The 16,091-nt window shown below is 38.9% G+C and overlaps 1 protein-coding gene across 1 annotated transcript in view; it reads right to left on the reverse strand.

The window, feature by feature from the left end:
* The window catches only part of nf1a (neurofibromin 1a), a 456,100-nt gene that overhangs the window by 178,573 nt on the left and 261,436 nt on the right, over positions 1 to 16,091 (reverse strand). The window contains 5 exon segments of the mRNA XM_051931227.1: positions 9,551 to 9,588; positions 9,590 to 9,698; positions 9,949 to 10,095; positions 11,193 to 11,290; positions 11,618 to 11,776. Coding sequence (XP_051787187.1) covers positions 9,551 to 9,588; positions 9,590 to 9,698; positions 9,949 to 10,095; positions 11,193 to 11,290; positions 11,618 to 11,776 — 551 coding nt within the window.

Here is a 16,091-nt window from a genome sequence, read left to right on the forward strand (position 1 = left end):
GATCACTGATCTGCTGTGTCTGTGTACAGCAGACTGGCAGATCACACTACAATAAACGTGCCGTTCCTGTTTCAAGCTGAATAAAGTTGGTTTTGCTAAAGTACTGAGACTCAACCTCGTGTTTTGGGGGGCAAGACAGGGACTTATAGCGCAACCCCGATCTTTTATGATTTGCTTCTGTGTCGCTTCACTGCAGCACTATGAGTCTGTTGTTACCCTGCCCGGCAACGGACAAACAAGCTTCCACAGATGCGGCAATCGTGCTTCAGGACGCACTTCAGCGTGTCATTCCCATTGAGTACACGGCAGCGCTTCAGCCATTGGATTTGGGCATCATTCGCACCTTAAAAGTGTATTATCGCAAGGAAATGCTGAGAAAAATTCTCGTCAGAATAACTTGTAGTCAGTAGGAGATTAAAATTAACACAAAAGAAGCTATTGAAATGATTGCAAACGCCTGAGCACAAGTTAAAGAAAGCCTTTAAAAAACCTTCCGTTTCATTCTCCTCCTCCTCCCTTCCTGCAGCCCAAAGATGATCAAATTAAATGGTGAGTACAGTATGAAATTGTTGTTTCTGGTAGGCTAGGCACTTTTTATAACTTTTTGGTTAGTACATTAGAAAAATTATTGGTGTTTTGGTAAATTATGCACATTATACAACCCTTTTTTATTATGAAAAGCTTAAGTAAGTGTTGCAGTGGGAGGTTCGGAATGCATTATGGGTATTTCCATTATTTCTTATGGGAAAAATAGTCTTGACTTACAACCAACTTGAGTTACAACCAGTCCTTGCGAACAAATTAAGTTCGTAAGTCAAGGGTCCACTGTACATTTACTTATGTCCCACTCACCTAAATTCTTTGCATATACATTTGTATCTGCGGACTTTAACCTCCTTGGTGTTAACCCTGAGTGTAAATAGGTGTATAATTCTATGCAAAAAGGTTATACCCGAGTCGCACTCGAGACAAAGTGTAATGATCACCGAGAGGTGAGCGGCGATAGCAAGCAGCAGAAAGCACAGCAGGAGGAGGAAGCAGGATTTGGATGTTCCAATACACAGCCATAAACAGTAACGCTTGGTAATTTCAGGCGTGATCGCCCCGGAGCCATAAGCCATAAACCAGGTTAGTATTAACATCAGATCAGTTCCCGATCGTAGGGTACTGTAAGATGAAACGGGAGCAGATCAGCATAGCGAATATAATCACGGAGACAGATCATCCCGAGGTGCTACATCGCCAGGTACAAAGAAATGTTCATAGGTCTCGTCCCGTGATCCACAGACTCAGCTGTTCCCAGTAAAATGGAGTCCATAAAATCTGTAAATATTAAGCCAAATCCATGCAATTCGAGTCAGCTGTATCCACCAACTATACGTACAATAAACGAAATAAAACAAGCGTAAGAAAGTGCAGAATTAAGGCGAATTTTGCGAAAAGTGTTGTTAACAGGGAGGAGCGGCAACAACAAGCGTGCGCCAGCGTCCCCTCACCTGCTACAATAAAGCAGTTATAATAAAGAAGTTTAGTAGACTTTTACTTTATCTCATTTAGTGTTCTTCCCGGCGGTGTTGCCATTTTTTAGTGTTAGTGTCTACTTAGTGTTTGTGTTTAGTGTTATGGAAGGAGTGATCTTACCACTGTCAGATTTTGCAATGAATGAGTTGGTAAATAATGATTATTTATCAACAGATCACATGAGCAAATTCAACGCAATTTTAGCTGCGCATACAATTTTCCAACCTCAAAAGGTTTTGCTAATGTGGACTCCTGACATACCTATAATGCCCATTCCACAAAATGCAAAACATATTCAAATATTACCTTCTGCAGCTACTGAACGAGTGACTCACTGGGTGTGTACCTATTATGATGGTGCAGTAATTCATGTCTATGACAGTTTAAACGCTGATAAAAAAATCAACCTCACTGAAGAGCAGCTTCGTTTCCTTCATGCTTTGTTTCCTTACAAACCTCCCATAGTTTATGAAGACACACAGCAACAATTAAATCATACAGATTCTGGTGTATTTCTTTAGGTATTGACCCAAGTGATCAAGTTTTTACTATTTCTTCAATGCGAAATCACTTACAAATAATTTTTGTTACTCGACAATTGCTTCCATTCCCTGTCGAAAGTAGCCAACGGGCGACACCAGTTACAAGTATTCAGTGCGTTCAAAGACTTGTACAAAGTACGGCCACTGACACAGTCATTCATAAAAGGGGAGATGACTCGGTGCAGGAAATGGGTATTGAAACTACCTTGGAAGACATGCAATCAACGAGGCGATTAAACGGATCTCAAGAGACATCTTCTAGGTTGGAAAAAAAGCGCTTGGCTGCCAAAACCATATATATACATGTATATATATACATGTATATATATATATATATATATATATATATATATATACACATCTATATAAATAAAAATGTAAATGTTCGTTTGTTCAAAACCTTAAATCTCCGAAAGTTCTTCACCGATTGCTTTGAAATTTTGACACAACGTTGCATTCGAATACACGCGTGTTTTTATATACATATTATATAGATGTCACACCTGTGACAGGTAAAAAACATGCTTTTTTTGAAAACACACCGCCATCTGTTGGACATAAGAGCAACACACGCTATACTAAATATTTTACGATTCATTTTCAATGTTTCGATCAAATACATTTGTAAGTACGTGAATAAAGGCAGCGACATGGCAGTTTTTGGCGTGCAACCAGAAAGAAGTGATAGGAATGCGGTCATACATATCGATGAAATCGCACAGTATTAGGCTGGAAGATACATAAGCAGCAATGAAGTTGTATGGCGAATTCTTTCATTTCCCATACATGAACGAAGTCCAGATGTTGTTCACTTAGCAGTACATCTAAAAAATGGACGTGTTTATTTCACAGCTGCAAATGTGCAACAAATAGCCCTGAATCCACCAGCTACAACGTTAACTGCTTTCTTTACGTTATGTCAAAATGACGTGTTTGCGAAAACACTGCTGTATTCGGAAGTGCCTACGTATTACACATGGAATGCGAGTAGAAAATCATTTGAATGACGCAAACGAGGAGAGCGAGTCGACAGACAACCTGGCATATTCAAAGAAACTACGATAGGCAGACTGTACACCGTGCATCCCAATCAAGATGAATGCTTCTTTGTTCACATGCTGTTAGTAAATGTGCCCAGTCCAACGTCTTTCCAGCAATTGAGAATTGTCAACGGCGTTACACATGCCACTTTCCGAAGTACATGTCAAGCTCTGAATTTATTGGAGAACGACTGACACTGGGATGTATACGTTAATCATACATCCAAATCAAATTCGTGCATTGTTTGCAATCATATTGACCGCCTGCTCTACTTCATCTCCAACACAGTTATGGGAGAAATATAAATCGCACATGGCTGAAGATATTTTCCGTCGAATACGCAAGTAAAATTCAAATATAAAAATGGATTTCACAGCAGAAATCTACAAGTAAGTGTTGATAATGATTGAAGATTTGTGCTTAGAAATCGCGAACAAAGTTCTCAATCAATTGTGAATGCCATCACCAAATCGATCTGCTCCTGCTTCGTTCGATGTAGAATTGCGCCGTGAACAAAATTACAACACGGGTGATCTTTTGTCGTATGTGCAATCAAATATTCCTAAGCTAACGCTTCAGCAAAAAGGCATTTTCAATCAAATAATGCAAACTGTCAATAACGGGGTTGGAGAAATCTGGAAATTGGGAACGGAAAGGTGCCGGCTGATCTGACCTCAGGACGAATTTCATTGCCTCATAACTTCTGCAATTTAGTGACGTCAAAAGAAGAATTGGTTGAAAAATTATTTCCCAATATTCAAACCAATTATAAGAATCACGATTGGCTGAGTGAACGAGCTATTCTTACGGCCAAAAACAAAGACGTCTACGAACTTAACAATATTATTCAGTCTAACATTCTGCACAGACAATGGAACAACAAAAAAATATTGTATACCCACAAGCATTGTGAATTTAAGCATATTAGAAACGTGCGCTTTCTCTTTTCTTTCTTTTCCATTTAACCAGACTGAGCCACACCAACGCGTGGTCGGGTACAGCTATATATATATATATATATATATATATATATATATATATATATATATTATATATATACACACACACACACATATATACATACACATACTGTATACATCTATACTAATAAAAGGCAAAGCCCTCACTGACTCACTCATCACTAACTCTCCAACTTCCCGTGTAGGTAGAAGGCTGAAATTTGGCAGGCTCATTCCTTACAGCTTACTTACAAAAGTTAAGCAGGTTGCATTTCAAAATTCTACGCGTAACGGTCATAACGGTCGACAACGTCCGCCATGTTAAACTTTCTTATTTATGGCCCCATCTTCATGAAATTTGGTAGGCGGCTTCCCTGCACTAACCGAAACCGATGTACGTACTTATTTCGGTGGTATGACACCACTGTCGGCCGCCATATTGAACTTTGTTACTTAATGGGCCCATCTTCAAGAAATTTGGTACGCGGGTTCCCAGCGCAAACTGAATCCTACTTACATACATATATACGTCCATAGCCTGCAGCTCGGTCCACACTCTGAATCCTCCAGGCACTCCTGAGCATAATCTAATTTTGAAGGTTGGGGCACCAATAATGTTACTGAGAAACTTACAGCCACCGAAACTTTGTAACGGCACGAGACTTCAGGTCACATGCCTGCAAAAGAACCTAATTGAAGCAACTATTTTTACTGGCGGTGGCTCAGGGGAGAGAATTTTTATTCCTCGCATCCCCGTTATACCCTCTGATCTCCTATTTCAATTCAAATGCCTCCAATTTCCAGTAAGGCTCTGCTTCGCAATGACAATAAATAAGTCTCTGGGACAGACCCTACAAAAGGTTGGCATTGATTTGAGGCAAGATTGCTTTTCACATGGCCAACTATACGTTGCATGCTCAAGAGTAAGCTCAGCGCACAGCTTGGTCATATTACAACTGGAGGGGCGAACTGACAACGTGGTATACAAAGAGATCCTTAACAAATAATTATTGGTACATTTTCCCTCAGTTTAATATTTAAAATTTTAAAGCAGTACTTCGCCGCTGCGAAGCACAGGTATTTTGCTAGTATCTGATATGCAGGATGTATTTTCATTGTTACAAATTGAACATAATTAAAGCGTAGTGATTAATAACAAAAACAATATGTAATTATATATTGTGAAATATTTATTTCTAATTACAAATAAATTAAAATTTGTCTTTATGACTTACATTTATTTGTTTTTCTTCATTGTGTACTGAACTGTATTCATGTTGTATACTTATGTGAAAATGTGAAAAGCATGGCGTAGCATGGGTAACAGTCTTAATATAACAACAGTAAACTACATTGCTACAAAATTGTTGCGACAGTACGCGTAAAAAGCCAACGTCAGTGCGAAGGTTGAGGCTGCTTTTTTCTCACCAGATCAGAAATTCTCAGGGCAGTCTTTGCAAGAGCACAACGAAGATCATCTTCTGCAACAAATCTACTTCTGTATTTAGACTTGATAACCAACAAGCTGGAAAACCCTGTTTCGCAAACATATGTTGTTGGAAATGGAAGAAGAAGGCGCAACACAGTCTCAGACAGAACAGGATATGACTGCAAACACTTGATCCAGAATTTTGTAACTGACATTGAAGATAAATCACTTCTCGCTACATTGCTGTTAATGAGTTCAATAACTCCTCTTGTGCTGTCTCAGGAACATCTTCAACTTTGACTGTGAATGGACTTCTAGCAAGTGCAAACGGGGTGTCAGGTAGATTTGGAAAGTACGATCAAATTTCGTCCGCAAGCATGTGCAAATGTTGTTTCACAGAAATTATCATTGTAATCCTTTGTCAGGTTCAATGTCATTTTCCTCAAAGAAAGCAGATAAGGTGGGCAACATGTAAATTTTATTTTCATCCAATTTTTTTTTTGCCAAAGCTGAAGTTTCATTTATAATGATCGTATCTTTTCAGATAAATCGAGGCATGTTGCATTTGGTCCTTGCAGTGATAAATTTAACTCATTCAAGATGGCAAAGATGTCCACCATGCTTTCTGATTAAGAAACGTTTTTAGTTCATCACGAAGATCAAAAACACGTTTTAAAACTTTTCCTCTCGACAACCATCTCACTTCAGTGTGAAATAGCAGAGCATTGTTGGACGCATCCAACTCATTACAAAGTTTCAAAAACAGTCGACCATTTAAAGCACTCGCTTTTACAAAATTGACGGAACTTACAACGCTTTTCATTACTTCTTGTAACTCTTGTGGCAGCGTCTTCGTTGCTAATATTTGTCGATGAATCATACAAAGCGACGGAACTTACAACGCTTTTCATTACTTCTTGTAACTCTTGTGGCAGCGTCTTCGTTGCTAATATTTGTCGATGAATCATACAGTGAGTTCCGATGACTTTTGGTGACTCATTCAGCACCAAACGTTGAAATCCAGACTGACATCCTAGCATAGCTGGAGCACCATCTGTGCAAACACCACAAACCTTTTCCCAAGAGATCTTATGCTCTTTCAGAAATGAACCAATTGTGTCAAATACATCACATGCAGTAGTTGTCATTTCAAGAGGTTTGCAAAAAAAGAAACTCATCTCTAAATTCGCCATCATTAATATACCTCACGTAAACCAGTAATTGTGAACAGTTTGCAACGTCTGTAGATTCATCAAGCTGGATGCTAAATATTGGAAGTGGAGCAGATTTCATTTCCTGATCAATAATATCAGCAGACATGTCACCTATTCTTCTGCGGACAGTGTCGTTAGATAAGGAAACTGCACTCAATTTCGTAACAAATTCGGCTCCGATCATAACTCGAACAATGTCTTTGGCCGTTGGCAACATTAAATCTTCAGCAATGGTGTGAGGTTTCATAGCTCTGGTGATTCTGAGAGCCACCAAATATGAAGCTTCAACAGCTGCTACGTTTTGTTGGTGGTACTTGCCACCAGTGTCAAGTCTGGCTTTCTTGACTCTATCAGCTTTGCTTCTAAAATATTGGGTATCCTTGCCGGCAAAGCTCGGATGCTTGCTATCAAAATGACGTTTCAGTTTGTTCGGCTTCATAGATTCAGCTGATAGAACTTCATTACAAATAACGCATTGCGGTTTCTCAAATCCTGCTGTAACTATTGAAGTAAGACCATATTGTAAAAAAATCGTCACTATATTTTCTTTTCTTAACGTTCTTCTCTATATGATCCATTGTCATGGGTTGGTTCGCTAATGAAAATATTATATAACAATAGCTTCAATAACACGGACTATAAAACGTTTGTTTATGCTTTACTAATTAGAAACGGATGTGATTTCAATTACGTCACGAAATGTGTAAATCCCCGCAACGGCGTGACGTTACGTAAAACTGTGTACAGTAATGTAAACAGTTAAAAATAATAAAGTTACGACAATTAAAACGTTTAAATTATTCTGATTCAATTTTCTGCAACATCTATCCTCGAATGACAATTATAGTAAAAAAACTAGTAACTACCAAAGGAAAAAATTTGTACAATAACAAGTTTTACACATTAGAATAGACAAAACCCATATTTCCAATGATCTTAGGCGACCCCTGGCAAATTGTCATTCGACCCCCAACGGGGTCGCGATCCACAGGTTGAGAACCGCTGTACTATACTGTTACCTTATAATCTATGACATTTTGTTAATCTGATATTCTTCTAACTTTGCACAGTTTTTGATAAGCGGATCAGGATGCATTTCACTGCGTGTTGTCCTGTAACTATGCATGTGACAAAGAATCTTGAGAATTTCAAAAACAGTTTACCGCACATGCATTTATTGGTTACTTTGTTCATGTATATATATTTATCTGTCTGCTTGTTTAAAAAGCTACATTTACCCCAGGAGTCAAAAACATTCTGTCTAGCCCTTGTAAAAAAAACCTAGACAAAAGCTGGGGTATCACCTTGGTAAACCCCATGTACTTTTGGAACTGTGAGAGGAAAATAGCATGACTTTACAGATAGGAGTCCAATGCAGAACTCTACTTACTTTTTTACTTTGTAAAAAAAATTATTAACTGCTGATGATGTAGATCGTTTTGTCTGTGCTGAAATTCCAAACAGAGAAACCTATCCTGACCTCATTAAAAAGATTCAGCATATTTGGACTCGCAAGATTACAAATATTGTTTTTACAAAAGTTCTGAAATAAAAGTGAAACTAATGAAATAGCAACAATTCAAAGAAAAAAAAAATCTTAATAGCAACAATTCAAAGAAAAAAAAAAATCTTAAAAGTGTGTATCCGGAAAACCAAACACGGGGGGTTGGCGAGCGAAGCCCCCTAGTTTTAATGAAATTAATTGAAGTTTGTGCTGTACAAGTTCTACTTAAAGAAAACAAGGTCAAAAATACTACTAGAAACTAGTTATAATCCATGTAATTTATATACAATGTTCAAAAAAAATTGCATCAAATATAAACTACTGTATGTAGGTTAAAGCAGAGGTTCTCAAGTTCAGTCTTGGTGACACTTTGGGGCTGCAGGTTTATGTTCCGACCAGCTTTTCAACCAGACAACGTCATCTCATTATTTAGGTGACCTGTTTTTTTTATTTAGAAAAGTGCAGTAGTGTCAGATTTACATTTATAGGACATTAAGATGTATTTTTTTCGGCATCTTTTAAGTTTTTACTTTGTTGTTGTTGTTTTTTTTTTTTTAAATTCACTTCTTCTATGGGTTCAGTTTTTAATTGTGTCTGAATAACAACAATTAATGTTAAGCAGGGCAGCCATCAACATAACATGATTCTACGTTAGTGTTGTGTACTATTAGTAAATAATTATCTAAATAACTAGAACCTTAAAATATTCTTGCCCATCTAGCATATATGAATTTCTGCTTTCAGTAAAAATATTGTAATTTGTGGATGGATGCAAAAAAAAAAAAAAAAACACAGAAACTAGGAAATGCTGGCTTGCTTATTTAGGGTAGGAATCCAATTAAGAGGACAAACGGTTTAGTACAAAAACCTGCAGCCACATGGTTCCCCCATGACTGAACGTGAGTATTAAAGTACAGTCTATCACCAGCACAAACCTTGTACTAAATCATTATTTCTAACCATATACAGCTTATTCTTGACATAAAAAAGTTTGCTTTGCTGAAACAATATCAATTTACTTTTCATTAACATACTTTCCTAAATGCGTATACTATACTTAAGAGTAACTTTTATTAATATTAACTCTTACAGATTAACTTTAAAACACTGAAGGCTTATTGACATAATTACTGGGCATTTAATTTAATAGAAACATATACATCGCTTACACAGTATACAAGTTTCCACTATTATATAGTAGATGTATCTATGTATACTGTTCTAAATTTCTTCACTAACTAAAAAACAACATACATTCAGAAAAAGTAAGAATTTCTTTAAAATAAATTTAAATTAGTTATAAGGTATTAAACTTTATTTTTAGGTTTATGAGCCCCCACCTTGTCATGAACTCTTCAAACTTGGAGCTAGTAAGATTGGAGACTAGACCAGTGTGTGTCTGCAACAGGCTTGTGCTCAGGTGGGCCAAGGTATGCCAACAGAGTGGCCATTTTATCAAAAGGCCGTCTTCCTACTGCCTTGTGATCCCTGAAAACACGATTTAAAATGTAAGACAAAATTTGCATAAAAAAAACAAAAAACCAAGACTTCCATGTTAGTCAAAATGACATAGTGTTTTCTAAGATAGCATGGATCATCACAAAACAAAACAGTATCTTCTGCTTATAACATTAAGAAAACTCTGACCCAAACATCCCTTTAATGCATTAACATGAAAACTCTGAAATGAATAACCATATATATATATTTCACTCTGCTGAGGAAAAAAAAAACTCACCGGTTACTGGATAAATACTGTCCTATTTTCTCTTGATTGTTCCACAGCAAGCGGTGCAATGCCAACACATTCCCATCACTGATAAAGGACAAGCTGTGATTAACTGTGTCAGTAGCTGGGCAGTCTGATGCAATGTCAAGGAAGAATCTGAAAGTAATTAAAAAAAAAAACAACTGTCAGGTGGCTACCTTGCCAGAAAAATGTAAAAAAATCAATCACGCAATAAATAAATAAACTTATAAACTAGAGATCACATTTGGTACTTTCCCATCACAGGAACATTTTTTCAGGAACAAGGAAGTTTTTAGAAACTCAGGAATGTTTGTAACATTCCCAATGCAGGTAATCTGGCCATTTGTAGTTCCTAGTACTTTTTTTGGGTCCTACTTCAGGGAGCTAAAACTACACTTCATTCAACCAAGAACTATTCTGGGTGAAGCTTGAGCAATGAATTGTTCTGACTTGTTGAACACAAGCACTGGCGCCATCTCATAAATCTGTTACTAGTTTGAACTTCATGGGAGTCATTGATGAATATGGAGTGCTGCACTTTGCACCGTATCACACTTCATAGCCACCTTCCTGGTCTGCTGCAGCAAAGCAAAAAGGCAGGGTGTCCCACAATAACTGGGCCACACTTTGTAAAGCATCTCTCTTCAAAGGCGCCTCCTTTGTGCGTCATGCTATGCACTGCATCTAAGCAATATTCTTTCCCCATGAAGTCACAATTGGTTCAAAGCAATATGATGAGGGGATCGTCTGTGAATTTCTGATCACACTGCATCATTCTTCATACCCATGTCCCTGGTGACCCATACCATGCACTGCATTGAAGCAATAATCACCATAAATGAACTCCAGAATGTGCCTCACTTCGCAAGTCACCTATTTTGCATAAAGGTTACAGGTCCTATTCTGCGCTGAGAACACAACACACAAAAGTAGCCAAGAATCACAAGTGGCTCAGGGTCTATATCGTACAGGAACTCATTGGTTCCGGAAAACAATGTTCCTGAGTTGTGAAAAGACTTATTAATATATACAGCATGGTAAAAAAGTAATAAATTCTTAATTACTCTATCTGAAAAAATACTAAAAACATTATTACACAAATTACATCAAAAATAATTCAGAGATAGTACAATTAAAAAGGCAGCCTGTGACACAAAATTTTAAGATATAAGACCACTTATCACAGGACCAAAAAAATATTTGTTGAAGTGACAAAGCATTTCAAAATATACCTTCTTGCAGCATCAAAATTACTTTTAACAAAATCATTGAAAGGCCTCATATGTTCTTCTTTTGTAAATACAACATGATTAGCAATGCTTTGAAGAATCTGAGGGAAGAAAAATAAGGATAATACCATTTTAGATACTTACAATAATAATGTTTTTAATACCTAGAACATGGTTAAATTCAATTGCTTTGTGTGTCTGTGGATGTTACTGTACTACTGTCACTAGCCTTTGGGAGACATTCAAGTAAAGATTTCATTTTTTTTTTAATGTACACTTGACAATAAACAGAAAATACTGTTATCAGGGTTAACAGTTGCAGAGATTCATAGTTAAGTATCTATTAAAAAAGTTTAATTTATAAAACTCTACTACAACTTTACCATACACTGTATGGTATAAAATAATTCAAATCATGATTTAATTACTTTAGACATAAGCTTTAGGCCTCTTTCAATCCTGGGATGAGGTTTCTTCTCCAAAATTCCTGCTTCATAAGGGGAAACAATAGCAGGGTTGATAAATCTGAGAAACATGGCACTTCCTACTGCACCGATGCTGTTCTGTGGAAACCGCTGACTTACAACCTAAAAATAACATGACAAAAAAAAAAAAGGGACAACAGTGTGGAGGTAGATCAGTGGATGCACAAAGTACAAGCACAAGAAAAACAACAGGTTGAAGAAGAAAAAAAAAGGGCTTGAGGTAACATGACCCAAAGTTAAATAAACTAAAGAAAAAGAAAAAAGAACAAAACCAACTTGAACTATATATATTAATTCACTATTAAAACACTGCCATCTGAAATTTCTATATAACCAGGACCAAAGGCTCTGAAAAGTGGTCAAATTAAATATGTGGGTAATGCTGACATGCATAAACAAGGGGTGATCAAAAGATTTTGAGCATGAACATGACTGGGGAATTCTATTGTCATAAAACCAAGAGAACGCAGATGGTAAAGAAAGCAAAATCTAAATTTTTTAGTTTTGTTACACTACAGAACAGATGACACTTTTTCTTCCTAAGAAATACATAATAGATGAATAATTTTACTATACAATGATGAGCATGGTGATAACATGAAGAGCACATTGTCCAAAACTACTCTGAACACAAAAGAGTAAGAGCAAATCACCCATCTCTCACACCATAATCCAGGTTTCAGGGAGTTCGTATTAACTCTGCCAGCAGATGGCACAAGGCAAGAACAAACCCTGGATGGGGTGGCACTTTTATTAGTGGACATACTCTCACATACCAACAGTTGCTTGGAATGGGCCCATTTTGAATGGCCAATCAACCTAAGATGTATATCTCTGGAATGAGGAAAATAAAACTGTGTACCTTGTGAAAACCTTAAGAGGACACAAGGATAAATGAAAACAAATTTTACACAAAAAAAAAGGTCAATAACTAAAAGAATGTGAAATGAAATGTTTTTACAGTTTTGACCCTACAGATCTACTAACGAACTGCAAACATGTATTTTTGTATGTATAAATATGTTATACAGTACTCTCTCATAATGTTTGGGACAAACACATGTTTTTCCTCAATTTAGTCCACAGCTTTAAAATTACAAATCAAACCATTCAAACATGATTGAAGTGCATATTGCAGACTTTTACATACATACATTTCATTCACAGCATGTAGAAATTACATTTTTTATATATGGTCCCCTCGATTCAGGGCACCATAATATTTGGGACAACTGGCATCATATGTGCTTGTGGCTCCTCAGGTGTGTTTAATTGATTCATTAGTGCAAGCATAATATACATAGGCTTGCTTCAACCTACAGACTAACTTTGGAATCTGTATTTGCCATTGTTCAACATAAGGAGAGAGCTGTGCCACTGTAGGTCAAAGAAGCCGCTATGAGGCTGAAAAACAAGAATAGACAGACAGACAGACAGACAGACAGACAGACAGACAGACAGACAGACAGACAGACAGACAGACAGACAGACAGACAGACAGATAGATAGATAGATAGATAGATAGATAGATAGATAGATAGATAGATAGATAGATAGATATTCACATTATTCAGTAGCAGTATACTGACACAATAAATAATATTAAATTAAACATTGATAATAATAATAATGCAGGTGAAAAACAGACAATAACTTTGTATAATGTTAAATGTTAACGTTTACCCCCCCGGGTGGAATTGAAGAGTCGCATAGTTTGGGGGAGGAACGATCTCCTCAATCTGTCAGTGGAGCAGGACAGTGACAGCAGTCTGTCGCTGAAGCTGCTCCTCTGTCTGGAGATGATACTATTTAGTGGATGCAGTGGATTCTCCATAATTGATAGGAGCCTGCTGAGCGCCCTTCGCTCTGCCACAGATGTTAAACTGTCCAGCTCCATGCCAACAATAGAGCCTGCCTTCCTCACCAGTTTGTCCAGGCATGAGGCGTCTTTCTTCTTAATGCTGCCTCCCCAGCACACCACTGCGTAGAAGAGGGCGCTCACCACAACTGTCTGATAGAACATCTGCAGCATCTTATTGCAGATGTTGAAGGACGCCAGCCTTCTAAGGAAGTATAACCCGGCTCTGTCCTTTCTTGCACAGAGCATCAGTATTGGCAGTCCAGTCTAATTTATCATCCAGCTGCACTCCCAGATATTTATAGGTCTGTACCATCTGCACACAGTCACCTTTGATGATCACAGGGTCCATGAGGGGTCTGGGCCTCCTAAAATCCACCACCAGCTCCTTGGTTTTGCTGGTGATCAGTTGTAGGTGGTTTGAGTCGCACCATTTAACAAAGTCATTGATTAGGTCCCTATACTCCTCCTCCAGCCCATTCCTGATGCAGCCCACGATAGCAGTGTCATCAGCAAACTTTTGCACGTGGCAGGACTCCGAGTTGTATTGGAAGTCCGATGTATATAGGCTGAACAGGACCGGAGAAAGTACAGTCCCTTGTGGCGCTCCTGTGTTGCTGACCACAATGTCAGACGTGCAGTTCCCAAGACGCACATACTGAGGTCTGTCTTTAAGATAGTCCACGATCCATGCCACTAGGTATGAATCTACTCCCATCTCTGTCAGCTTGTCCCTAAGGAGCAGAGGTTGGATTGTGTTGAAGGCGCTAGAGAAGTCTAGAAACATAATTCTTACAGCACCACTGCCTCTGTCTAAGTGGGAGAGGGGATCGGTGTAGCATATAGATGATGGCATCCTCCGCTCCCACCTTCTCCTGATATGCAAACTGCAGAGGGTCAAGGGCGTGTTGAACCTGTGGCCTAAGGTGGTGAAGCAGCAGCCTCTCCATGGACTTCATCATATGTGATGTCAGAGCAACAGGCCGAAAATCATTCAGCTCACTAGGGCGTGATACCTTTGGGACTGGGGGTGATGCAAGATGTTTTCCAAAGCCTCAGGACTCTCCCCTGTTCCAAGCTCAGGTTGAAGATGCGCTGTAGAGGACCCCCCCAGCTCCAATGCACAGACCTTCAGCAGTCGTGGCATTACTCCATCTGGACCTGCTGCTTTGCTGGCACGAAGTCTCCTCAGCTCTCTGCTCACCTGCATTGTTGTAATTATGGGTGGGGATGTCTCTCTTATGCTGGTATCAGCAGAAGGATGTGTGGAGGGTGCAGTACTCCGAGGTGAGAATGACGGTGGGTTAGGGTGGTCAAACCTGTTAAGAAGATGTTCATTTGGTTTGCTCTCTTCACGTCTCTCTCGATGGTAGTACCCCGCTTCGAGCTACAGCCAGTGATGATCTTCATCCCATCCCACACTTCCTTCATGCTGTTATTCTGCAACTTCTGCTCCAGCTTTCTCTTGTATTGCTTCTTCGCCACCCTGAGCTGGACTCGGAGTTCCTTCTGCACGCGCTTGAGCTCATGCTGATCACGGTCTTTAAAAGCCCTTTTCTTCTGGTTCAAAAGGCCCTTGATGTCACTTGTAATCCATGGCTTGTTGTTAGCACAGCAGCGTACAGTTCTTACTGGAACTACAATGTCCATACAGAAGTTGATATAGTCAGTAGTGCAGTCAACAACTTCCTCAATGTTCTCACAATATGATCCCTGCAGGATATCCCAGTCTGTAGTTCCAAAACATTCTCTCAGAGTATTCTCAGCCTCCAGGGTCCACTTCCTGAATGATCGTGTGGTTGCAGGTAGGACCCTCACTTTTGGTTTGTAGTGAGGCTGAAGCAAAACCAGGTTATGATCTGCTTTCCCAAGCGCAGGCAGCGGGGGTGGCGCTGTATGCGTCTTTAACATTTGCATACAGTAAATCAATAGTCTTATTTCCCCAGGTGTTACAGTCCACATACTGGGAGAAGGCAGATAATGTTTTGTCCAGCGTCACATGGTTAAAGTCTCCAGCGATTAGCACAAGCGCCTCAGGGTGCTACGTTTGTAAACTTAGCAACAGCAGAATGGATGATGTCACACGCTCTCTCCACGTCTGCCCGAGGAGGAATGTATACAATAACAACAACGACGTGTCCAAACTCTCTGGGCAAGTAATAGGGACGCAAACCTACGGCCAACAGTTCGATGTCCCTGCAGCAAGTGGAGATTTTGACGTTAACATGTCCAGAGTTACACCACCGTGTATTAACATAGAGAGCGAGTCCTCCTCCTTTGTGCTTCCCGCAGGTACTTGCGTCTCTATCCGTTCTAACTGTGCTAAACCCGGGTATCTCCACGTTAGCATCTGGGATGGTGTTAGTTAACCACGTTTCGCAGAAACACAACAAACTGCATTCTCTGTAGGTTCTGACATTTTTTACCAGCGCAGCCAGTTCGTCGATCTTATTTGAGATTGAGTTCACATTCCCCAGAATCACAGAAGGCACCGAAGGTTTAAAACGCCACTTTCTCGCAAGCCGCTTCATTTTCAGCTTTGTGCCCGCTCTGCTGCCA

The sequence above is a fragment of the Erpetoichthys calabaricus genome, chromosome 8 (genome assembly GCF_900747795.2).
Source record: "Erpetoichthys calabaricus chromosome 8, fErpCal1.3, whole genome shotgun sequence".
NCBI classification, from domain to species: Eukaryota; Metazoa; Chordata; class Cladistia; order Polypteriformes; family Polypteridae; genus Erpetoichthys; species Erpetoichthys calabaricus.